Source organism: Saccopteryx leptura, chromosome 5 (genome assembly GCF_036850995.1).
Source record: "Saccopteryx leptura isolate mSacLep1 chromosome 5, mSacLep1_pri_phased_curated, whole genome shotgun sequence".
NCBI lineage: Eukaryota > Metazoa > Chordata > Mammalia > Chiroptera > Emballonuridae > Saccopteryx > Saccopteryx leptura.
This window is the reverse complement of record NC_089507.1, coordinates 144,489,173-144,514,934: the sequence shown is the minus strand read 5'-3', so window position 1 is coordinate 144,514,934 and position 25,762 is coordinate 144,489,173. Positions and strand designations below refer to the sequence as shown.

Sequence of the window (25,762 nt, the reverse complement as noted above, 5' to 3'; positions counted from 1 at the left end):
AGCTTCTCACCATGTCTGTCTCTCTAATCTGCACAGTGAAGGTCAGTAAATGCACTTGAATAATTCCTAGAAGAGAGTGTGACTATCTAAAAATACCTCTTGATTCACAAGTAGGTACAGTTTTTTCAGGAAATGGGATGAGCTGTTTCTTCCTAAATAGCCAATTCAGTCAATGTAGGGAAACAACAAAACAGAAATTGTGTATTCAATGTAGTTTTGACCAAATTTCAGTCTGAGAGAACATTTGTTCTCTTTCTAGATAGTTTTCTGGTTTTATGGGTGACAGTTAAAACATATACATGCTTTTTTTATGGCTTAATTTAGAATACAATTCAGTTGAACTTTTTTATATTGACTCAGTCAGATAAATGGCATGTATTTATTCTTGGATTCAACAGATAACTAATGAATTCCTCTTTGGCGCTGAGCTCTGTGCTGGACAGGTATAAACATGAGTTAGGGGTTCTCCCTGCCTTTACGAAAGGTAGGGTGGGTGTAGTTAGGAAGTTGTACAAGTTCATGACCATGGATTGTGACGTCTCCCATTAGAATCCTGTGTGAGTGGGAACACAGATTGGGGTGCCTAGCTATCGAATATGATGAAGCAAACTATCTGGGGACAATAAAGGGTGAGCCTGGTGTGATCGGGGAGAGAGGAGAGACTGTTGGTCAAAGTGCTCAGCAGGAAGACTCCAAGATATGTCCATTTTGTTTCTTGTTCTATCCATGGTGCCAAGAAAAGTCTAGCATATATTAACAATTAAAAAGTGTTTGTGAATAAGTGGATGGTTGGATGGATGGATGGATGGAGGGAGGGAGGAAGGAAGGGAGAGAGGGATAACAGGGGAGGGAGCCTGGGCTGACAGTACACATCAGCTTCCTGAATAGGCACCCAATGCAATGCTCTCCACTGTTCAAACAAGATGAGGACCATCTTTTCAGACCCACAGGGAGAGGCACTCCCAGCACACAGCCAGGCTGGAAAGTGGACACATGACAAATCATAGTTGTTTTATGTGTGAGAAGGGGTGGGAAAAGAAAACTTTTAAAAGAGACCTTTCTACTTCTGCTTGAAATTTTTTTCCACAAGGATACATGATTAGAAAGCAATCTGTTTACATTTTTCTGTAAAAGATAAATGACATTTTTAAGAAGATTTCCTTTAGGCTTAGTCATTAATAACTGATTTGCCAAGACATGAGGAAAACTCCATGTGGAGTTAATATTCAATTCTTGCTGACAGAATTATTGAATAAACTCATACCTACAATAAAAGTACAAATCCCATTTCACTGAGATGTTAAGGAAATTATATTTCATTACTCTGCGTGGACAGCTTCACACATCATAATAGAGTTTCTTATTCTAAGATACATGCAAAGTAAAGCCACAAATATTTTTGGGTTTTAAGTAAGAGCTAGTTACAGTTTCATGTGTTTTCTGTAACCCAGGAGACCCCCTGACAGTTTTTAGTAGCATTTCAAAGACAAGTTTTCCATACGTGACAGGGACAAGTAACATAAAAAGGACAGAAATAGCTTTGGCCTGTTGGCTCAGTGGTAGTACAGTATTGTCCTGATGTGTGGATGTCCTGGGTTCAATTACTGGTCAGGGCACACAGGAGAAGCACCCATCTACTCCTCCACCTTTCCTTTCTCTCTCACTCTCTCTTCCCCTCCCACAGCCATGGCTCGATGGGTTCAAGTGCATCGACCCCGGTGCTGAGGATGTTTCTGTAGAGATACTACCTCAGCACTAAAAATAGCTTGGTTATCAGTATCGACCCCCGTTAGGCAGAGCATCGGCTTCAGACTGGGGGTTGCCGGGTGGATCCTGGTTGGGGTGCTTGCATGTGGAAGTCTGTCTTTCCATCCTCCCTCCTCTCACTTGATAAAGAAGAAAAAAAGGACAGAAATAAAAGAGAAGGGGTGTCAGGCTAGGCAAGGTGGCCCCAGGGCCACCTCAGCAGCTGGTCTCGCTGCCCATACAGCAGTGCCACTCGTCTTGCCACAATGCAAACACTGGTTGTGTCTCTGTCCTGCTCCTCAGCGAGTATCAGTACCTGCCATGCCACGTCCCTATAGTGGATTAAAGTGGCCACAAAGCTTCCCTCATCAACGAGTCACGGGGTAGAAAGTTACTTTACCTCCTATCACTTAACCCATCATAATGGACGTGTGCTACTTAATCATGGATGATTAGAAAAGGAGTCAAATGTGCGTTCCTGTTATCAGTCCAGTGACAAGGTACTGAGCAATGACCATGCTAAAACGGGTTGTATATACAATAAACTCTCAAGTGTAATGAGCACTGAACACAAATCTCATCCTCTCTCTCACACATTTGCGAGTGTTGTTGAGACCATACAGCCAACAAAGATCGCTGCTGTTCCATAGGTCCTAATTCTAAAGAGATTAACTGGCACACTTCACGGTCTTGGGTCCTAGACCCCAGGAATCAGTGCAAATTCCTCACTGGGGTGTGTGTATAACCCTATTTTCTGCCAGTGGAGTTTGCTACAATAGCTTCTTGGCCGAAACAAAGCCCGCGGGACACTTGTTTAAAGTGTCAATTCTTGCTGACAGAATTATTGAATAAACTCATACCTACAATAAAAGTACAAATCCATTTCACTGAGATGTGAAGGAAATTATATTTCATTACTCTGTGTGGACAGCTTCACACATCATAATAGAGTTTCTTATTCTAAGATACATGCAAAGTAAAGCCACAAATATTTTTGGGTTTTAAGTAAGAGCTAGTTACAGTTTCGTGTGTTTTCTGTAACCCAGGAGACCCCCTGACAGTTTTTAGTAGCATTTCAAAGACAAGTTTTCCATACATGACAGGGACAAGTATCATAAAAAGGACAGAAACTGTGTCTGTCTAGAATGTCACCCTGGATCCTGGGGCAGCAAAGCCTCCCTAGGTGGGGCAGTCCGTTTGCCAGGTGACACTGTCCCACGGAGCTGTGACTTAGCAGCAGCACAGCTCAGGGCCACCCTGGAGCCAACCTTCCTAAACTCACACAATCTGTCAGACCTGCTGGAAGCCTCTGGAAGCTTCTGGCCATGAGAGCCACTTACAGGCTCACTGAAGCCAAGTGCCTATGACATTCTTGTGCTGGTTTGATCTACTTGCAAAATGACAAAACGAAACAGCAACAACAACAAAAAAAAACCTTTAAAAGAATCCCACCACAGTATTCTGGAACATTCTGTTTCTTCTGAGAAAACAGAGGGCCGAGGTGAGCAAGCACGGATTTGTCCAAACATAGGCTGCTTCCCAGAGCACTGTGTGTGTTCGGGGTTTTGAGGGCTGGTGTGTGAGAGGGAGCTATGGGTCTGGCTGAGGGAACTAATGAGTCTTCTGTGTGTAAGTCAGGACCACTCCTCATCATGGCCCTTGGGTCCTCCTGACAACAGCGACTGCCCCATGCCTGCGGCCCAGGATTGAGGGGTTCATGCTCAGGAACTTCTCATTTGACTTTATTATCTTTGATACTTTCCTTCCACATTTAGGAAAACTACTCATCATCCTTTATTTGAATTTCATACAGAAAAATGGGCAGAACACCTGAACAGACACTTCTCCAAAGAGGACACACAGATAGCCAGAAGATATATGAAAAGATGCTCAATGTCACTAATCATCAAAGAGATGCAAAACAAAGCCCCAGGGAGATACCACCTCACACCCGTCAGAATGGCTGTCACCCGTCAATCAGCAAACAACAAGAGCTGGCGAGGGTGTGGAGAAAAGGGAACCCTCCTGCACTGCGAGTGAGAATGCAGATTGGTGCAGCCACTGTGGAAAGCAGGGTGGAGTTACCTCAAATAATTAAAAATGGAACTGCTTTATGACCCAACGATTCCACTCCTAGAAATTTCTCCTAGAAACCCAAAACACGAATATGAAAGAATACATGCACCCCATGTTCACTGCAGTGTTCTTTACAACAGTCATGATATGGAAGCAGCCTCGGTGCCCATCGGCAGCTGAGTGGGTCAAGAAGATGCGGGGCCTGTGCACCATGGTATATCACACAGCAATAAGAATGAATGAAATCTTACCATTTGCAATAACGTGGATGGACCTAGACAACTGCCGTGTGATTTCCCTTATAGAAGCGTTGACCTGGAATGCTGAGGTTGCTGGTTCAAAACTCTGGGCTTGCCTGGTCAAGGCACATATGGGAGTTGATGCTTCCTGCTCCTTCCCCGCCATTCTCTCTCTCTCTCTCTCTCTCTCTCTCTCTCCCCTCTCTAAAATGAATAAATAAATAAATAAAAGAAAACACACACAAAAACAAAGAGTAAACCAAACAGAAACAGACTCAGATACAAAGAACAAGCAGATGTTGGCAAATGGGGTGGATGAAAAAAAAAGAAATAAACAGGGATACAGAAACATGAAAACACAACGATACATCCTGGGCAAAGCAGAGCAAATGGCTGTGTGAATGTGTGTTTCCAACAAGACTGGGTTCCCAACATGGGTTGTGATGCTGACTGTGGGCTGGGTGGGACGTTGTTTGTCTAGAAAGAAGTTGGTACATTGTTAATTTTTGTTAGTGCACATAAAACTGACATTAGTTTTCCACACAAAATAATTAACTTATTAAAGGAGTTATCTTTTCGAGACATGTTTCCCCCCCAGTCCCAACCCCTTGTCATGGAGCCATTGACTCCACTGATTATGCACGGATGGTCCATTGTGATCAGGCTGCTGGTGGTGTCCCTGGGCACTGAGGTAAAATGCTTTAAACCGCAACAATCAACCTTGTGTTTCCCTTTAATGAGGAGCTTCAGGGTGTGGGGAGGCACCCCAGTCATGACAAATGCTACAAGTAGTAACGTGTTAGGGTAGGATGATGAACTTGACCAGTTGTTTTAGTCTAATATTAGGCAGCTGTCTTACAAAATCATGGAACATACATTAGCTTTTCATTGGAAAAATCACTTTCCAGTGTTTTCAACAAAATGAAGAACAAACAGGTTTTCTACCTGACCTTTTGTGAAGTCAGGTTTGATGGACATCTCTTCAAATTAATGAAGTAATGAGACATTTTGTTGACATTCATCGACAGATGTGAACTATTCTTTCTCCACGTGTGGTCTCGGTTGCCTGGCTGTCCCATTGTAACATGGCTGAACATATGACCGTGACTGAACTGCTCTTTGAAGACATCATTGGTATGTCCACTGAGTTAAGAGACTGTGGGCTGAAGATGCAAGTTTCTCGGGAGGAAAGTTATAACATTAAGGCATTCCCAGGCGTTCATACAAAAGTAAGCTCCTCAGGGGTAGGTATGGGCATATTCTTCCAGGGGAGGAAGCCTGGAAATCACTGGGCTTCAGACACGACACAGGAACAGCGCCCAGGGGAAGACAGGCACCTCCACCTGCACCCTCTCAGGTGGGCACATCGGCACACATTGCCCACAGCACCAAGAAAGGGGCTGGAGGTCTCCAGACACCCGTGATGTACAGCAGATGCCTCTCCACCCCTCTTCTCTGGTTCCAACTTATTCACGGTCGATCTGGTTCGCTGAGCACTGGCAGAGGAATGCCACCAGCACTGGCCAAGCCTTGGGTGAAGCACCCATGCATGGAGGAGCTGGGTTCATGATCACCGAGATAAGACCCATGAATGCTCCATCTCCCTGCCTTCACTCAGGAATGGAGTCAAGGAAACTCAGTGTGATTCTAAAGCCAATGCTGAGGGGTCTGAGTCCATGCAGGGCACTGCCTTCAGCAAGAGGACAATGTCCCCTGACACCCCCCACCCCTGGGGGCGCAGGCAGCCTCCAGTCTGCATCCCCCTGTCCAGCGGGGCTGAGATCTCTCAGGCTTTCCAGAGACTCGGGCTTTGCAAAATGGGCTCTGCCCCTCCTGCGTGATGGCCCCTCTCTGACCAGTGTCGCTCTGGTCTGATCCTAGAGGGCAAGGGCTTCATGAGAGTGACTTCTGCGGTCTCAGTATCTTTTAACTAGAAAGTGATCAAAATATGTTAAAGAACAGGTGGGTGAAGGTGGGCATCTTATGACAACATGACCTCCCCACACACACAGCACCCACACACACCTCACTCCCCGACTCCTGGGGACCCCCCTCCTTGCACTGTGTCTACAGGCTGTTTGGGCTTTGTAGGCCAACAACACTCACCTGCTTGAAGGCCTTTCTCATCTCTGCCTCCTGGTCTGCTGTCCCCCACCCTCCTCACCTGCCAGCCTGCCCATTGGGCACTGTGGAGGAGTCCCCAGCAACCTTTTTGGGCTACAGAGGTCCCTTTGCGCCCCCGGATGTGTGCTGACTATGTTTCCAGTGACACAGGTGTCTGTCCTCTCCACACTACAGAAGGGCCCACGGGGGGTGTCAGGCTGATTGCCCAGCCCTTACTCAGTATGTGCACCCAGGAAATGCTCAGTGAGTGGGGTGCAAATGCTACACCTGGAAGGTACCATGATAGAACATGTAAGACCTCAGTGGATGGTGCCAGGTTACGTAGGTCAGAATTCCTCGTTCCATCTGTACTGGTTCATGACCATTGTCCAAGCCACACCACCTTTCCACGCCGTGTTTTCTCCTGTCTGAAACATGGACACAGAAAAGTATCCATCATACAGGTTTGGAGTGAGGACCAACTAAGGCAGGGGTCCCCAAACTTTTTACATAGGAGGCCAGTTCACTGTCCCTCAAACCGTTGCAGGGCCAGACTATAAAAAAAAACTATGAACAAACCCCTATGCACACTGCACATATCTTATTTTAAAGTAAAAAAACAAAACGGGAAAATATACAATATTTAAAATAAAGAACAGGTAAATTTAAATCAACAAACTGACTAGTATTTCAATGGGAACTATGCTCCTCTCACTGACCACCAATGAAAGAGGTGCCCCTTCTGGAAGTGCGATGGGGGGCCGGATAAATGGCCTCAGGGGGCCGCATGCAGCCAGCAGGCCGTAGTTTGGGGACCCCTGGACTAAGGTAATTCATACCGCGGAGATAGCAAAGCTTTTTAAAAACCCACCAGTGGGCCCTGGCCGGTTGGCTCAGCGGTAGAGCGTCGGCCTAGCGTGTGGAAGACCTGGGTTCGACTCCCAGCCAGGGCACACAGGAGAAGCGCCCATTTGCTTCTCCACCCCTCTGCCGCGCTTTCCTCTCTGTCTCTCTCTTCCCCTCCCGCAGCCAAGGCTCCATTGGAGCAAAGATGGCCCAGGCGCTGGGGATGGCTCTGTGGCCTCTGCCTCAGGCGCTAGAGTGGCTCTGGTCGCAACATGGCGACGCCCAGGATGGGCAGAGCATCGCCCCCTGGTGGGCAGAGCGTTGCCCCTGGTGGGCGTGCCGGGTGGATCCCGGTCGGGCGCATGCAGGAGTCTGTCTGACTGTCTCTCCCTGTTTCCAGCTTCAGAAAAATGAAAAAAAAAAAAAATGAAAAAAAAAAACCACCAGTGAACGCCAGCACAAATGAACTGAAACAGACGTTCGAGTTTGTGCTGAAGCACATGAACTAAAAGTGGACTTCAGGGGTGAATACGGGAAGGCAACCCTCAGGACGGCTTCACGGGTCCCTGCTGCCTCCTAGGCCTCCCCACTCGCACTGAGCCGGGTTTGTCACGTCCAGGACAGAGCCAGAAAAGGCAGGGAGACTCTGCCCCTCTCAGCCCCTCACTTGGGCCCATCCATCGAGAGCCCACCAGGACGAGCCACCTTGCAAGTGGACCTACCCAAGGTGAGCTTTCTATACGCAGCCCGGCCCACTGCTTCCCGGAGACCCCAAGTCCTGCCACACTCTGGGAACGTGGCCCCTGACAGCCGAAAGACTAACGAGGGAACCCACGTGACACAGACGGGGGACCGCACAGGGCTTGCAGACCAGCATACTTTCCGGGGAAGACAGGCTGTCAACTGCTCAACTCGGCCACTGCGGAGAGATGTGGGTGTAGACCAGACTCAGTTGTGTTCCAAAGAATCTGCATTTGCAAAAACAGGCCGTGCCACCGGGTTGGTCCATGAGCCACATGTGGCTGACTCTGCTCTCAGACACCTGAAAGGCGAATAAAACATCAATAACCCGAGTTTGAAGGGAGAGGAACAGATGCACAGACTGACTTAACCATTTTCTGAATAAGATATCCACACGGACGTGAGCACTCACCCGGAATGCTGAGCTGGGGGTCCACCTCCGTCCTCTGGGCTTCCTCCATGGTTGTCCCAACTCTCTCTGCAGGGCAGGAGAAAGCCTCTGGTGGCAAAGTTGGCATTAATCTCCTCAGTTCTGAGCACAAAGGATTAGAAACCAAACCTGTGGCCTGGCTTTGTCCTGTTCTGGATCTGCCTGGGTTCTTCCCTGTGAGCTCCCGGGAGGCACAGAGAACCCCTGCTCCTACAAGGAGACCGCTGCGCCCCGCCGAGCCATCAGCTTGTCTCTGCTCTGAGCTTCAGGGAGAGAAGCTTTGCGGAGGAGGCAGACACCCCCAGTTGGAAGCTGACTTCTGACAATCACACACAGGAGATCACAAAAGGAATAGGACTCCCACAGAGCTCCCCTGCAGGGCTCAGGAGACCTACCCTAGTCTTTGTGAGAAGGACTGCACTGTGGGGCAGTGGTGTTGTCCCCACCCAGAGTAGCCAGCAGGAATACCAGCTTCCCTGGGGACAGAGGTTGGATGTCTCTTTTGTTTTCATTTGCTCTGACTTCCAGTTTTGAAAAAACAGTTAGTTACAGAACACATTTCCTCAGAAATAAAAATAACGTATTATTTAATTCGCCTTTTTAGTATATGTGCTGCTGAAGAGAACTCTTATTTAATACTCTCGAGTCTTCCTGTGGTGTAGACAAGCTGTTAGGTACAAATAATGTGCACATCCTTTTCTTCCCCCAACCAGATGCGGGATGACCTATTTTGTCACTGCCAAAATGCAGTGTGTTGTTTTTTTTTTCTAGAAAGCGCTCACTGACTAAGAGCTATCTTTGGGAATGTTTTCAGAAACATGTCCTTGCTGTATCTTTCACTGTTGGAAGGATTAACTCCGCTCATGACTCCGTCAGGTGACAAGGAACATGGGACTGCTCCTTAATGCTCCCTGCCGCCCGGTGCCTTTGCTCCTGTCTCCCAGGAGGAAGGGGCCATGTGAGCAACGGCTCACGCCCAGCTGGACAGGTGCCCATATGCCCACGTGTCATTCTCAGTGGGTTCTCAGGGCACCACGGGCTCCTCTGGTTGTAGACCCAGGAGGGTGGGAGGCACACAACACTGAGCTGTTGCCCCATTTTGAAACTGAACTTGTCCAGGGCACTGGTTCCAACTCTGCCCAGCTCTTCATGGGGAGGCTTGGGTTGGACACTGTTTTATTTCAGCAAGACACTCAGCTTACCCTACAAAGAAAAATGTTGCCTGACGCTCTGGGAATACCATTCTCTTGGAATATTACTTGAAATTCATTGTCAATGTTCTCTGCTTATCTTAAGAGGTTTCCGTGAAAACCATTAAAATGTAAATAGGATTTTTTATTATTATTATTATTGAGAGGAGGGGAGGCAAAGAGACAGATTCCTGCATGCTCCTCTACCAGGATCCATCCAGCATGCCCACCAGGGGGTGATGCTCTGCCCATCTGGGATGTAGCTCTGTTACTAGGCAACCAAACTATTTTAGCACCTGAGGCAGAGGCCATGTGGCCAACCTCAGGGCCTGGGGCCAACTTGCTCCAACCATTTGAGCTATAGTTGTGGAAGGGTGAGAGAGAGAGAGAGAAAGAGAGAAAAAGAGAAAGAGAAGGGAGAGGGGGAGAGAAGCAGATGGGCGTTTCTCCTGTGTGCCCTGACCAGGAATCGAACCAGGAATATCCACATGCTGGGCTGATGTTCTACTGCTGGGCCAACTGGCCAGGGTCATAAATGGGAATTTTATCTATGAAATATATGAGAATGTATAGATATCTTCGAAAAAGCATAAATTTTCAAACACGACAAACCACTGATTGTAAATATTTACTGTATTATATATAAAAATAGTTCCCTCTTTGTAAATATCAAGTCAGCAGGAGGGACTAGGGGGGAGGGTTCAAGGACCACAAGGAATGGGAAGAATCCCTGGAATTTCAGCCAAGTGAGTGTCTCATGATTGCTTCCCAGCACGCTGCGGGAGCATCAACCTGCTGGGGTCCCCCTCCTCACCTCACCCCCTGAGGGTTTACCCTCTTTCTGAACCTGTAGCCATAAAAATGCCTGATTTTGACTTTCTCTGACTGCAGTGTGTAGCCCTAAAAGAACATTCAAAAGCATCCTTTAAATTGCTTTTGGTAACAAAAGCAGTTGGATGCCCTGAAAGGTAATAAATTCCATGAGAAACAAGGCAGCCACCATGCAGGCTCTCCTCATGAACAGGGAGGACCATTAGAACTAACTTTAAAATTATTCATTATTTAATTACACAGTAACTGGCTCATAAATGTTTAATATAAAATCAGCTCACGTGCATTGCCTCTCCCATACATTCCTACTGCGCATGTCTCTCAGACCAGCTTCCTCCTCGGGGACTGGGGGTGGGGATGGGGGGGACCAGCTACATCCCAAGGAAGCCCCCCCCCAGGGAAACAGGAATGCAGAGCGTGTGGGTCCCCATCACACACTGTGCAGATGAAGCCTGGGTGTCCCCAGGGTGGAGCGGGACGTGTGTGCAGTGCTCGCACCTTCAGGACCCAGAGGGATACAGGGACGCGATTTCCACTTGGCTGCTGGGGCTGCAAGCAGACCGTGCCTGGGCCATGTGTGGCCCTTGGGCTCTGACAGGGATGACCCGTTGCTGGAAACGGGGATGAATTTTATTGGTATCACGATAGGCTCCTTATAAAATCACACAAGAGTTGCAACAGTGTGCATTTCTTAAGAAAATAATTTAATTCCCATCCCCAGCTGAGAAGGTTAGTTGCTGTACAGGTACTTCCGGGCGACGCTCTGGCTGTCCATGAAGGCGGGGTCCAGCGAGGCCACCTTGGCCGCCAGGAAGGCGTGGATGCCGTGCAGGACCGCGGTCAGGTCCTGGAACTCCAGCTCCTGCAGGGAGAACAGGGTTAAATGTGTGCGGGCTGGGCACCAGACCGGCACATGAGCCAAAGGGCTAACGAAGTCTCCATTGTGTCCTCTCCATGGAAGCCACTCCAGGACAACACAGGACAGGACAAAAGTGGAAAGTATGGCTGAGTCACGTGCCTAAACCATGACTGCACGGGGCTATTTTGCTTTGGTGCCCTGATGATTCGGTGTGAGCTCCTATTTCCTGTAACTAGCACGGGCTGAAGCTCACTCCCTCTCTCTGGCCTCCTAACATGACCCATGCCGGCTCTGACATCACCTGCTCAGCAGAGTCACACACTCAGCCTCCATAAGGGTGCGGCCCGCTCAGCGCCCCGGGAGGTTGGCATGTGCATCTCTGCACAGCAGAGCTTATAGTATTTGCAAGTTAGCAGAACTAATCACCGTGCACATGTGCCTGTGCCCATGTGTGCCTGTGCACGTGTGTGTCTGAGTGTGCCTCTGAGTGTGCCTGCAAGCCTGTATGCTCACAGTGCATGTGCAGGTGCATGGAGAAAGGGTGTGCGTGTGCAGCTGTGTGTGAGGACTTCACAACAAATATGTTGTTGGAAGAGCCCATAGCTGTGTGGTGCTGAGGAACAGTGTACAGGGGCAGGGGACCTACAGCGACTCTGGTCCACCCTCAGCTCGTTGCCATGCCAACAGGAGAACTAAGAAGTGAAGCTCAACGGAGAGAATTTCCTTCAGATAGTGGTGCCCCATGAAGAAAGAAAAAAGTTAGAAACTCAAAATAAACTCCTGGATCCTATTCCCGTTTTGAAGACCCCAAACGTGATTTAAAAGCAAAAGCACACCATAAAGTAACACCCCTCTTCCTGCAAACCCCCCACATATGTCAAAGCCTGCACATAAGTCCCCACCGGTGGCAACAGGCGAGGCAGCCCTGACCCCTCTGCGGAAACAGCAGTGGGACAGGATGGTGGAGTTGAGCCACCATTAGGTAAAACAGCCTCAATGTCCTGTGTTCTGATGGCGACAGGGTCCTGCCCCCCCCCCACCGGAAGGGGGTTTCCATGGCTGATTCTGTCTTCTATTTTGATGTAACAAAATAATGAAGAACCAGAAAACTCCTTTTTTTTTCTTTCTATTTTTCCGAAGTTAGAAGTGAAGAGGCAGAGAGATTCCTGCATGTGACCGACCGGGATCCACCCATCATGCCCACCAGGGGGCGCTGCTCTGCAGCAACTGGAGCCATTCTGCGCCTGAGGCAGAGGCTATGGAGCCATCCTCAGTGCCTGGGCCAACTTTGCTCTAGTGGAGCCTTGGCTACAGGAGGGGAAGAGAGAGATAGAGAGAAAGGAGAGGGGGAAGGGTGGAGAAGCAGATGGGCTCTTCTCCTGTGTGCCCTGACCGGGAATTGAACCCGGGACTTCCACACGCTGGGCTGACACTCGACTGCTGAGCCAACTGGCCAGGGCCCAGAAAACTCCTTCTGAGGTGACCACTCATTGATTAACATCCTACTGGCTAAATTTTGTCCAGAGTCTCCCATAGTTACTCTAAGCCAGCGGTTTTCAACCTGTGGGTCGTGACCCCAGCGGGGTCACCTAAAGCCATCGGAAAATACATAATGCATATCAGGTATTTACATTCCGAATCATAACTGTAGCAAAATTACAGTTATGAAGTAGCCACCAAAATTATTTTTTGGTTTGGGGTCACCGCAACATGAGGAACTGTATTGCGGGGTCACGACATTAGAAAGGTTGAGAACCACTGCTCTAAACTGTGGGGGGCATCACTGTAAAGGAAACAAGAACTCCGCCAGCACTTCTTGGGAGGATCTCTGGGCAGGATGGCAGCAAGGAGGGGTGCACCCAGCCTGGGAGCTCACGGGGTGTCCTCTCCGCCACCCACTCCTGCTGCTGAGCTGCTTCTCTTCAAATACACAATTCTCACAAATGACCCCAAGTTTCCTTTAAGCATAGAGTCCACCTGGGTCCCGCTCTCGAGCCAGGTGCAGCCTGACTTCCTTGGGAAGCTGCCCCTTTCACAGGGTGGATAAAGGACACAGGTGGACAACCAGAGTCCCTGGACGCAGATGTGGCTGACAGGAGGGAGGCCAGGACTGTCCCTGTAGGTGGCCGTGTGTGGGACATGCACACAGAAGCTGTCACCTCTGTGCCAGCAGAGGAGGGAAACTTGGGGCATGAACTCAGCTCAGAAGGACACTTGCCTAGAGAGGAGCAGGTGTAGAGGCTATGGTGAGTGCCCAGCTTCCCGGCTGCCCGGCTGGCAGGACCATGAGAAAGGAGGCCCTTTCCCTCATCACGTGCTTCACCACTCGGCATAAACTGGACAGCTACATGGTTAGCCGGTATTTGTCACCAACGCTTGTTTCTCTTGACGTTTTCTAAGTGATGATAAGCAGAATGTTCAAAATGTTCAGGCATATTGTCCTGTGAAAGCGTCCTAGCATTTAAGTAGTTTCTTGAAGAATTGATACACTTGTCACTCGGTCCCCTCGCCCCATCCAGACCTCCAGTGGTTAACTCCCTGCAGCCAGACCCCGGAACCATGCCCAGTCTTCTGCACATTGGGATTCATCCCCGGATGTGAAGGAAACCAAGAAACATTCTAGAAAAAGCACATGGTTCTTGCAAACAGCACAAACTTAAGTTACTCTATGGAGGGTCTCCAAGCAGCAACGACTGAGCTTGTTGAAGGGACATTTTGCAAAAAGGAGCCATAAAGTCCATGTCATTTGTGCTTCAGGTCTTGGTCTTACATATGCAAATTGGAAGCTGCTCTTCAAGCTCCCCAGATGTAACCAAGGGCAGCTCAGTGTACAGGAATAAGGAGGTGCAAGTCCGAACGCAGAATCAGTAAGTTTCGGTCTCTTATGCAAAAGTAGCACAGCAAACTCTCTAAATGTGCTAACAGCACAAAGTGGAAACACCACCAAATTCCATGTCAGTCAACCGGCTGCAAAGCCAGGAACCAAGCCTCGACCTCGTCTTTTCCTGGGCACTGAGTAAGGCACCTGGAGAGCGTTTCACGGACCAGCCGCAGATCCGGTGGAGATCTGGCCGCGATGTCTCCGCCTGGTTGACATTCCAACCACAGAACCTGCAGAGCCCTGACTTCGCCACACGAATCGGGCAGGACAGATGCTGACGTTCTGCCAGACTCGATGCTGGTGCTGGGTTCGAAGACCGTGCACCCGCACAGCAGCACACAGACAGGAAAGTCATGTTGAAATGTGATGATGTCCACAGAAGGTCTGACACTAGTCATATGTGTCATATTGAACAAGGAGTTTTTGTTCAAATAGGTTTGGAGAGAAAGTCTATAAAAGTAGTTAAACAGCTTTAGTCACTTGGGGACTGGCGGGCCGTTGCTTGGGTGACCATCTCGTCTCTCTCCCAGAGTGACAGCAGCAGAGAGGCACCTGCACACGTGTTCACAGCACCACAAGTCATACCAGCCATGAGGCGGAGGCCACCCTAGCGCCCACTGATAAGTGCGTGGAGAAAATCCGGTGCGTTCATACAGTGGAAGAGTACTCAGCCTTAAAAAGGAAATTCTGATACAACATGAATGAACCCTGAGGACGTTATGTTCAGAGACATAGCCAGATATGGAAGGACAAATGCTGTGTGATTCCACTCCTGTGAGGCACCCAGAGTTCTCTGAGTCACAGAGACTGATGGGGTGCCAGGGGCCGGGGGACTGGAGATGGGTTTAGTGTTTAGTGGGGATGAAGCTTCAGTCGGGGAAGGTGAGAAAGTTCTGGAGATGAGTCACACAACAGCGTGAGTGTTCTTAACACTCCTGACCTGTACACTAAAAACCAGTTAAGCGAGTAGATCTCATATTATTTATTTTATCACAATAATAATAATAATAAAAAGATTCTGAGTCCTGGAAACGTTAAATGAGTTCCTGGGCTACAGAGCAATGAGACAAAGGCACTAACTAACATGTGGAAGGAAGAATGAAAACCAGTGGCATGAGGGCTCTGTGGACCCCAGGCTGGGCCTCCGCACGAGCCTTCTCACCTTCACAGAGACACATCAGGAGGAAGACTGTCTCCCAGACAAGAAACGGAGGCTTTCACAAGCCTGCGCCAGACTGATGTGGTGGGTGAGGGAGAAGACGCTGGGGTCTCTCTCCCTCACTCCCACGATGTTCCTGCCCAGCATATTTGCCAACCTCAAAATTTAGGGTTTTAAACTTCGTTAAAGCTCCAGCTGTTTCTATGCACCATCCAGTCAACCCCAATCCAACACAGGACACCTGTAATGTGGGAACTGGACCATTTCATAGACCAGGAAGCCGGGGGGTCAGGGAGTCAGCAGCGTGGGCCTCAGGCCGACACAGGGGCTATTGGGTTCTGGCCCACATCATCCACTGAAGTCCCACCACCCAGCTGCTGTCCTCTGCTACACAGCTGTCCTAATGACCTTGACTTTCACTGGTCTCTCCATATTTCCTGTTGGCTAAGTAATGATTTTCAATATGAGCAATAGCTTGGCATGATGATCAATGTTTGAGCATTTTAATTCCTTGAACTTTTCCTTAATTCAGTAAAACTTTTAGGAGGCCATGAGGACCTATGCTGGGCTTGTGGAAATATGAATAATGAGGTCACGAAAATGGGAGAAAGCATTTCTCCCTTAACAATCCTTCTTGCTCCTTCAACCGCGAGAGTGACATCTTCAATCAGCACCGGAGTGTAATGTCACCCGCCCGTCCCCAATCAATCTCCTCCACTAGAAATCACATTTCTTTATGGAATTGTCTGTATTTCCATCCCAGGGCACAAACTGCCAGACATTTGTCAAAATAGGGTCAGAAATGACTGACACCATTCTGACGCACTGTGGCCAGCTGGCGTTTTCAGTTTTGTCTAATTGTCACCTAATGACCACGTGCGGGAGGCAAGATAGAGAGTCTGGAACCATTTCAGACAAGAGTTTCCAGTCCGCTGTCACAATTCCCATGCAGACTGAACTTCAGAGCGAGCCATGGCCAAGACCCTTCCTAATGAATTCATGATCGAGGCCGTGGCAGCCTGAAGGTCAAAGCCGTGCTGAACGGGCCGGTGTCTAGGTAAATGAATGCGTGACTGCAACAAACTGCGTGCTTGCAACTTCCCTTGGAGAGGCTGAGGAAAAACATGACAGTACACAGTACCATGGGGGAGGTCCTGCCCCAGGACCCACTTGACCAGCTAAAGTTCTGCAGGGACTTAGACTGCCCGACCCCTCTCTGAGTTTGGTAACTTGATGGTTAAGACCTCCGCCTGTGCAGATGGTCACTGGAGTGTGAACCTCGGTCCTCCACTTACAACTCTGTAGCCCAGGTGCCGATGCTCTGGGGGAGGGGTGTTCTGATTGGCAGGTGTGTCCATGGCTGTGTGGTGACCCGACTGATGGCTTACTGACAGTTTAATACTCACTGGAAAAATTCCTGAAAATCTGCCACGTGGCTCCCAAGGACAGAGTGGCCCCAAACCCACCTGGGCATGGAGCTGCCACCACAGGTGCTCAGATCATGCAGGTGAGAGCAGTGTCAGGTTTCTGGTTCAGCGCTGGAGCCCAGCGTGTCCCCACTATGTCCCTGACTTTAGATTTCCGGACGTGCATGGTCGCCATGGGACCAAATCCAGGGGAAGCTCGGCTGTAGCAGGTTTCTCTCAGGTCTGGAAGCTGTGAGAATGCCGCATCTCAGGCTCTGCCCTGGAGCTGGGCCCTGCAGGAGCTCAGGGCGCAGGGCCAGCTCCTCGTGCACTACCAGAGGTAAAGGGGCCAGAGTGAATGGAGCATGGTTCCAATGGTAACTGGCCATTTGCACCACCCTTGGACAGGAACTGGATTTTTACAGGTGGCGGGCGAGGAGCAGGAAGGGTAGAGAGCAGGTGGGCAATGAGCCCCGACAGTGGGGAGCTGGGCTGTGTGGGGGCCCCGTGGGTGCCGATGCTGCCCTGCACGGAAGGTGATGTCTGTGTGACAAAGATGACCTTCTGCCACTGGATGGGAGGAAAGAGAAGACCGGGGGCCGTGAACCCCTCGCAGGGAACACCGGCCAGGCAATGGGCTGGTGGAGGGGCTGGTGACAGGTGCATTTCAGAGCTCTGGTGGGTCCCTGGGCAGAGCCTGGACCAACTAAGAGGGGTTGGGAGGTGAAGAGTCCCCATGAGGTGTGTCTGTTCCGGGAGGGCGGGCTGCCTGTTGTAGGGAATGGATGTGACATAGGGCCTTGTCCCCGGGCTGGCCTTTCCATGGGGTTTTCCTGGGTGGGTGACTCCCTCCTCTGTCCGGTTCAGGTGCGCTTGTCGGGCTCAGAGGCCGTTTCCTTCCCAGAATGTGGCTCAGTCCCTCTGACTCACCCCTGCGTCTCACAGCCCAGAGGGGAGGCTGGAGGCCGGGGCAGTTTGGGGACCAGGTGGAGGGGGAACAGGGTAGAGATGCTCTTAATCTGGGTTTGCTGGGGTACGTGTCTTTGTCTCACACTCATTTCTGTGTGTAGCTAAGTTATTGCATTGGCAGCTTTTCCATAAAGAGCCGCCTGGGAACTGCTTAAGCTTCACCCCTGCAGACCCTGTGTCTGGTCCTCTCTCCTCTGCCCTCGGGCTGGGTCTTCTTCTCCGTCAACTGAAATGGAACAGGTGCTGTCTCACAGAGCGCCACAGCGAAACCGAGTGCTTCAACCGTGTGCCCCGAGCTAATGTCATCGGCCGTGCGGTGCAGATTATTCAACGTTTGTGATTCTCTTACAACTCAGAACCAGAGCTGACGAAGTGTCAAAGAGAAAAATATACCTTTACTTCTAATGAAACAGGTGTTGCCTGTCAACATAAGCAGTTGGACATTTCCAGAGCATGTGCCCTGGGACAAAGCCACCGGGAACCATAAGTGTAAGGTCCTCACGACTCCAGTGAGCAAGTTTCACAGTGTGGATGAAGGGACTTGCAGGACGTAAGCACGGAAGAGGTTCTGCTGCTTGGCCTGGCTTCGGCAGTCCAACGTAAGTCCAGGAGACGAGGAAGGAAGGGCAGTGTTAGCCATGGGGGCCACAGTTCAAATAAACCGCCAACAGTAAAGTGACATTATTCAACTCCTGCCCTCCTTAAGGAGCCCACATTGCCGGTGGCTAATGTCCCCTAGACTCTGTTCAGGGCAGCAAGACCAAGCGAGGCCAGCTCTCCATCACAGCCCAGCACCCTGCGTCCCTGACAGCTGCTGTCTCATTGGCTGCCCCTTATGCACGCGACAGCCTGGATGGCATTTCTGGGCACAGTTGATTTCATCCATCCCTTGAACATAAGAATGTCTAGAAATTCTGCGCAATTACGATTGCATGTAAAAGTAGAGACGGAAAATCACTTCCTTAAATTCAATAAAGAGCTGTTAAAAGCTGATACTAAATGCTTAGGTCTAATTGTGCCACAGGTGACATGTCCCTCTGGTTAATTTCATCAGAAAAAAAGTGCATGCAACGTGCAGACTCTGTTGTCAAATAATGTGTGTGCTCGGGGCTCACATTTTTCCCCCTTTCTTTCTTTAGTGTATTGAGTTTGTCCTTTGGTTGGTCTTTAGTTTACACTACAGCTGGGCTGGTGACAGCACATTATACATAAAATATGGGAAAGAATGCCCATTGACAGTAAGCTGGCAGCTGAAGGCGGTGGGTCTGTGAGTCCACCTGACACGCTTTGAGCAGCACTTTGTTCCTAACGTCACAGACAACTCATCACACATTTTACGCAGTTCCTAACACTCTTCCTCTACATTATGACTTCTCATGCATTTTTTTTTTTTTTAGAGAGAGAGACAGAGTCAGATAGAAAGGGAGAACGATAAGAAACATCAATGCAGCCCTGGCTGGTTGGCTCAGTGGTAGAGCATCGGCCTGGCGTACAGGAGTCCCAGGTTCGATTCCCAGCCAGGGCACACAGAAGAACTGCCCATCTGCTTCTCCACCCCTCCCCCTCTCCTTCCTCTCTGTCTCTCTCTTCCCCTCCCGCAGCCAAGGCTCCATTGGAGCAAAGCTGGCCCGGGCACTGAGGATGGCTCTATGGCCTCTGCCTCAGGCGCTACAATGGCTCTGGTTGCAGCAGAGTGACGCCCCAGATGGGCACAGCATCGCCCTCTGGTAGGCATGCCGGGTGGATCCCGGTCAGGCGCATGTGGGAGTCTGTTTGACTGCCTCCCTGTCTCCAACTTCAGAAAAATACAAAAAAAAAAAAAAAAAAAAAAAAAAAAGAAACATCAATGCTTCATTATGGCACCTTAGTTGTTCATTGATTGCTTTCTCATATGTGCCTTGACCAGGGGGCTACAGCAGACCAAGTGACCCCTCGCTCAAGCCAGCAACTATGAGGTCATGTCTATGATCCCACGCTTAAGCCAGCGACCCAGATCAAGCCAGTGACCTCAGGTTTCAAACCTGGGTCATAATCTGGTCAGGCTTTCATGCATTTTTCAATGTTGATTTTTTGCTAACATTTACTAAGAAGCTTGTGATTTCTAGCAGAATCCTATCATGTCTCACGGATCTCGGTCTCAGGATGCAAACATCTCCACTGGGGGATGTGACCTGAGCTCTGTGGATGACCCTGCTGTCGGGCCTCTGAGCAGGGTCCACACCACGGGACGGGGCTTTTTACTTCCCGTGGGCAGGTGGATGTTTCCACCCCATTTACGCTTACAGGACATGTGGCCAGGTGGCAGGACCACTGCCCCTACCTTCGTCTCAATCTGTCTGGTGTCCAGATTCTGAAACAGCAGCTTGACCCGAGTTTTTCCATCGTCCGAAGATCCCTTCAGCTGAGAGAATTTAAACCTCCAGAGAACGGTCTGCAAAGGAAGGAAATTGATTTGTGATTTAGAAACAAGAGGTCATGTGTTTAATTAAATAAGTCATCTATTGAAGTAAAATGCAGATATTTGCTTGTCTACACCGAGCACATGATCATTCCTCAGAATCTCAACCTTCTCTTTCTTCCGTCCCTGGGAACTGACCTCACATCACCAGCTTCCAGCCTTTTGGCTGGCCTTCCAGCCAAAAGCCTGACAGAGCCGGTCCCGAAGCCAGGAAGTCACAGTCCCTCTCTAGTCCCGTCCACCCCTGTCCACCCTCTCCATCTCCTCTTGGGCTTTTATGGACAGAGTCTAAGAGCATCATAAGGTCATCATCCCCTTTTCTGCTTGTAAAACTTTTTTAAAAACCCCACTGCCAAGTCCAGTTCTTCCCATGGCATGTGAGATAAAGCAACAACTCTAATCCTGACCAGCAGGCTGACCATGCTATGGTCAAACACCCCTCCGCTCTGGTCAAACCCCTCTTTCCTGAGCTGGGCTGGAAGGTGTGGACCATGTCACCTCCCCAGAGAAGCAAGTTCCTCATGTTGGCTGAGGCTCTTGAGAGATGAAAGTGCTCCATAAGCTCTTACTCTTTAGTAAACAAGGCCTCAGGAAATAACGAGTTCATATCTGTCTTTCATAGAAGGTGGCCTTTCATCGTAGACATTTGATGACAATCAGTCCCAACAGAGAGCAGCGACTCTTCCTTAGCAAGCTGCAGACTGAGTTTCCACTCAAAGCCGTAGCTCTGAAATAGGAATGCACATTTTCCCATGTGTCCCAAAAGGTGGAGGGGCCAGACAGCAGGCCTGTGGACACTGTGCCCACACTGACCTCAAGGTCAGTCCCCAGCTTAGTTTCAGTCTTGCTGTGGAACAGTTTGTGCATTTCAGGACAAAGTGTCAAAACCGCCTTCCTCGTGGTTCTGAGAAATGGGAGCTCCGTGGGGTGTCGGGAACGGCTACAGCAGCTTCCCCTCTTACATTGAGTGAACTCAACCCGCCTTTCCAGGTGACCACCTGTGCTGGTCCTGACGCAAACCCTCGCATGGGGATGAACCTGGAGCAGACCGTCGGCTGCGGAGAGTCCCACAAGGTGGTGTCCCACGAGGCCCGAGTCTGCACGCCACCCACGGGCATGGGATCAGACGTTCAAGACCTAAAACCAGGGTGAACTCCTTCCATGCTTGCTGTTGTTGCAGATATATTAACAAGCAGCCTTGTCTCTATGTGCTGACTTATATTCCAGACAGCCTTTTCACCGTGTGGATGTCTGACCCCACCGAGAACGATGTTTCTGTATTTAGGGTGGTCAGTGGGGGTGGAGTCTCTTCTTTGGGCTGAAACCCAGGAAGTATGTGAGGTTGAGTAAGACAGAGGAAGGGCGGGTTTTCACAGTAAAGATCTGGTGTTGGCCGGGCTGGGGAGACAAAGGGTCTCGCTGGCTCATCAGGAAAACACCAGAAAGACGACCTCAGCTGATTCTCACTTTCTCATCACTAAGAGTCTCCAGCACTGCCCCTCAAGCAGTTACATTGAAAGTCACATTTTCCATGGCCAATGTCACACTTAGAGTCACTCAAGAGTCAGTAATCATTTTATCATTACTTCGTATTCGTCTGGAAGGAACCTGAAAACCCCTGTGCACTGAACTCGCAAGTGTCCTCCGACCTTTAGAAACATGAAGGGAAGTCAAATAAAGTAGAATCACTCATATTTTATGGATGTGCTGCCCGTTTGTTTACGCATCCCAGGGCAGCTGGGAAAGCTTTTCTTCTGAAAATTAATTCAAATCGTGTGACTCCAAAGAAAACCATCTAAGGGACACACGGAACATGCAGCTGAAGCAGTTCTCTTTCTTCCGTTCAAGTTCCCGTCGGACACAGAGTAAGTCTGTGGGCACGCAGCCAGAATGTACGTCAAGAGTCCACCTTCAGGGAAAACGGACCCGAGAACGTCCTGCTCTGAGCCCGAGGTTCCGACGGGCAAAAAGATGCTAATTGGGACTTTTTAAAAACTTGACTTAGAGTGGCAGAGACGTTGGCAGGTAAAAGATTCAGCGACGCCAGGTGCAATGTCTCTGCAGGAGGCAGAGGCTGCCGAGAGGCAGTCGTTTGGTGGGGGGCACACACGCGCTTGGGGCGGCCGGCGCCGTGTCTTCTCTGCACCCCCTCCCCCACCACTGGCCGGCCGCCGTGTCTTCACTGCACCCCCCCCCCACCACTGGCCGGCCGCCGTGTCTTCACTGCACCCCCTCCCCCACCACTGGCCGGCCGCCGTGTCTTCTCTGCACCCCCCCCCCACCACTGGCCGGCCGCCGTGTCTTCTCTGCACCCCCTCCCCCACCACTGGCCGGCCGCCGTGTCTTCACTGCACTCCCTCCCCCACCACTGGCCGGCCGCCGTGTCTTCTCTGCACCCCCTCCCCCACCACTGGCCGGCCGCCGTGTCTTCTCTGCACCCCCTCCCCCACCACTGGCCGGCCGCCGTGTCTTCTCTGCACCCCCTCCCCCACCACTGGCCGGCCGCCGTGTCTTCTCTGCACCCCCCCCACCACTGGCCGGCCGCCGTGTCTTCTCTGCACCCCCCCACCACCACTGGCCGGCCGCCGTGTCTTCACTGCACCCCCTCCCCCACCACTGGCCGGCCACCGTGTCTTCTCTGCACCCCCTCCCCCACCACTGGCCGGCCGCCGTGTCTTCTCTGCACCCCCTCCCCCACCACTGGCCGGCCGCCGTGTCTTCTCTGCACCCCTTCCCCCACCACTGGCCGGCCGCCGTGTCTTCTCTGCACCCCCTCCCCCACCACTGGCCGGCCGCCGTGTCTTCTCTGCACCCCCTCCCCCACCACTGGCCGGCCGCCGTGTCTTCTCTGCACCCCCTCCCCCACCACTGGCCGGCCGCCGTGTCTTCTCTGCACCCCCTCCCCCACCACTGGCAGGCCGCCGTGTCTTCTCTGCACCCCCTCCCCCACCACTGGCCGGCCGCCGTGTCTTCTCTGCACCCCCCCCCCCACCACTGGCCGGCCGACGCTAACACAGCCGAGGTCGTGCTGCTGGGGGACTGTCCCTTTGTTCAGCAGAGCAGGGCAATCGAGGCCATAGATTCATATGTGTTCATTATGAGAGTTTAGGGTGGCCATGCAGGTCTGTGTCTCCAGGACATTGAGACACCACAGCGCCACACTGAGGGTGCTCGGCCCAGCTCAGCTCGGTACGCGGGACGGTTACACCTATTTAAAAATGATTCATTCAGGCCTAACCAGGGAATGCATGCATGCAATGGGCGGCAACGGATCTCGGGGCCCTGAGTCCAGACCTGCCGGAACAAATGTCTCGGGAAGCGGAAGGGATGTGAGACCCTAGAGACAAACCCTGGAACAGCCTGAGAGAAAGGAATTCGCTGGGTGTGAAAAGTAGGAGTGTGTGAGTTGTGTGCGAGGCACCATAAACCACAAACTCCCACTGCAGCCACCATGCCCAGAGCTGCCATATGGAGGGCCCAGCCCGGGAGGGACACAGGTTACAACTTGCTCCAGTCATTGGTCCTGTCCAGGCAGGACTTTCAAAGCATCAGCATCTGAGCCAGGAGGGTTTCCTGTGGCTTCAGGGGACCCCAAAGGGAGAGTGGACGGATGCCTCCTGCCCCCAGCAGGTGACCACACTGCCCGCGCTGGGGCTTGTGGAACCCTTGGGCCCCTGAGCCATGCGTCAGAAAGAAGATCGTCTGCGGAGGCACAACCTACACACAACACAACTCCACCTGTCAGAGCTGGGAACCCCGGCCAGACACGCTGGGTGTTAGCTTCTGAAAGGTGACAGAGTGCGTCTCACCTTGGTCCTGCTGTCGAAGCAGGTGAAGCCCACGGCGAAGTCCACCGTGAAGCACAGCGTCTCCCCTTGCCAGCTGCACGGGTATGTTTTAGACTAAAAAAAAACAAAAAAATAGTATCAGTTGGAGAAAACATTCTTGGAAGATGCTGTTTACCATTGTTCAGGGAGCTGTGTCCCCCCTCTCCCCAGCTCAGGAACGACTTATTCAAGTCTTAACAGGCAAGCCACATGAGGGACACTGGAGCCCCACGGCTTTAATCATTTTTAAATAGGTGTAACACTTCTCCCCAAGAAGTGGAGACTTCCACTTCTTGTCCACTGGCCAATGCTCCAGCTGTGTGACCACAGCCCAACAAGCCTCTGTCCACAGAGCATCTGTGAAAACCAACAGATGCTAATTTCCTGGCTGCTCACTGGTCCAGACAGGACCCCCTGTGTAAGATGTCTGTTTTTCCTTGCTCGAACACATTGCCCCCGGACAGGAGGCCGGGGCTGAGGGCCTGTCCCAGGGGAACGCAGACGTCGAGAGTGATATACAACAGCCATCCACACTGAAAACCGAACCCAGGGCCAAGGATCCCTCCCAGGGCACCAGCTGCTGCGGGGTGGGGGTGGCCTCAGCTGACACCTGAGCTCGAAACCAAACCAGGAAACACCTGTCTGTCTCCAGGGCACCATCAGAGTCAGGCCCTAACCATGTGAGCACACGGGCATGCACTTCCTGTCTTCTCTGTCTCTGTCACACTTGTGCACACGTGAGCACACTTTAACCACGTCAGGCAAAAGCACAGAGAGGCAGAGGCTGGGCCATCAGTTCACTGGGCCCACTGGTAACAAAGTTGCAAACGTGGGACCAGAAATATAGGTCTTGCTGAGTGCTGTGGTCACAAACCCCTGGGATGGACCTGCAGATAAAATGCTCCCACTCAGAGGGACTCGGCCACGGGTGACAGGAGACACGCAGGGTCTCTGGGGCTCATCTGCTCCACTGTGAGAAACTGGGGAGTTTCCATCCCGAGTCCTGACCACTCTCAGCCCCATCCACCATCCTCTCCCCATGATTCAGCCTCATCACCATCCTGTGGGTCCTCAAGGCCGAGCTCATACTTCTTCAGTCTGTGTTCTGGGTCAGGGTCACTGCTGTGGGTCCACATTCAGTTCACGGTCGTCCCTCTGTCCCTCTGTCCGCGACTGAGCTCACCTGCCGAGCTTTCGGTTCAGGTACTGGGGCCTCGTGTCTCAAGTCCCATCTGGGTTTTCTGAGTCTGTATTTTGCTGTGACCTCAGGCTTCTGGGTGGAGGCTCTCCATTAGTCATTCGTCTCCATGTTTTGCTTTTTGAAGCTTTTTTATCGTGGCTGCTTTAAAATATTAATACTTGTCAGACAACCCTCGCCTCTCTGTTTTGAACAGGAACTAGATGCCCAGCCCACACGAAATGTCAGTTCAGGTCCCACATTTTTTGGGTCAAACCGGCCATTCCCTCCCTACAACATCCATCAGAGCCAGAACTGTCACATCTGTGGAAGAAGAAACTTTAAAATGCACGCCACGATGGGCGGCGAACGGAAGGATGCATTAAACCCTGAAATAAATTCAGGAGCAGAAATAGAAACATTACCAGCGATGTTCCCAGTTCCCTTTCATTAAATTAAGCTGTAACGGTTCCAGAGACATGAGATGCCAGCTGTCACCCAGCCCAGTCCCCGGTCTCCCTCCGACACATGTTCAGAGGAGCAAGAAAAACCAGGCAGCATCCCTCACGCTAACACGTGCCGGCAATTTGTTCTGGGGACGTTCACATAGTTAGTGTGGAGGCTGCTTGGTTTGGAGCCGAAACCGGAATTCCCTCCAGGAGCACGTGCCCGTGTCCACCCCTCTCTGCAAACCGTGGCAGCAGTCACACCGGCTGTTTAACTGCCGGATCCCGGCTTAATTATGGTCTGCTAGAATCACCCCAATGTTTGCCAGCAGTTGTCCGCTCTGCACACCCGGAACCCCGCCCTGTGGCTGCTGCTCC

The 25,762-nt window shown here is 51.0% G+C and overlaps 1 protein-coding gene across 3 annotated transcripts in view; it reads right to left on the bottom strand.

Annotated features, from left to right (window-relative positions):
- Positions 1-10,852: 10,852 nt before the first annotated feature.
- The window catches only part of SNTG2 (syntrophin gamma 2), a 204,610-nt gene continuing 189,700 nt past the window's right edge, over positions 10,853-25,762 (bottom strand). For all 3 annotated transcript variants that reach the window (XM_066385768.1, XM_066385769.1, XM_066385770.1), the window contains 3 exons: positions 23,744-23,836; positions 19,797-19,907; positions 10,853-11,064 (listed from right to left, as the gene is read on the bottom strand). In XM_066385768.1, the coding sequence (XP_066241865.1) occupies positions 10,933-11,064; positions 19,797-19,907; positions 23,744-23,836 (336 nt within the window). In that variant the 3' untranslated portion in view covers positions 10,853-10,932. The remainder of the gene's footprint in view (positions 11,065-19,796; positions 19,908-23,743; positions 23,837-25,762) is intronic.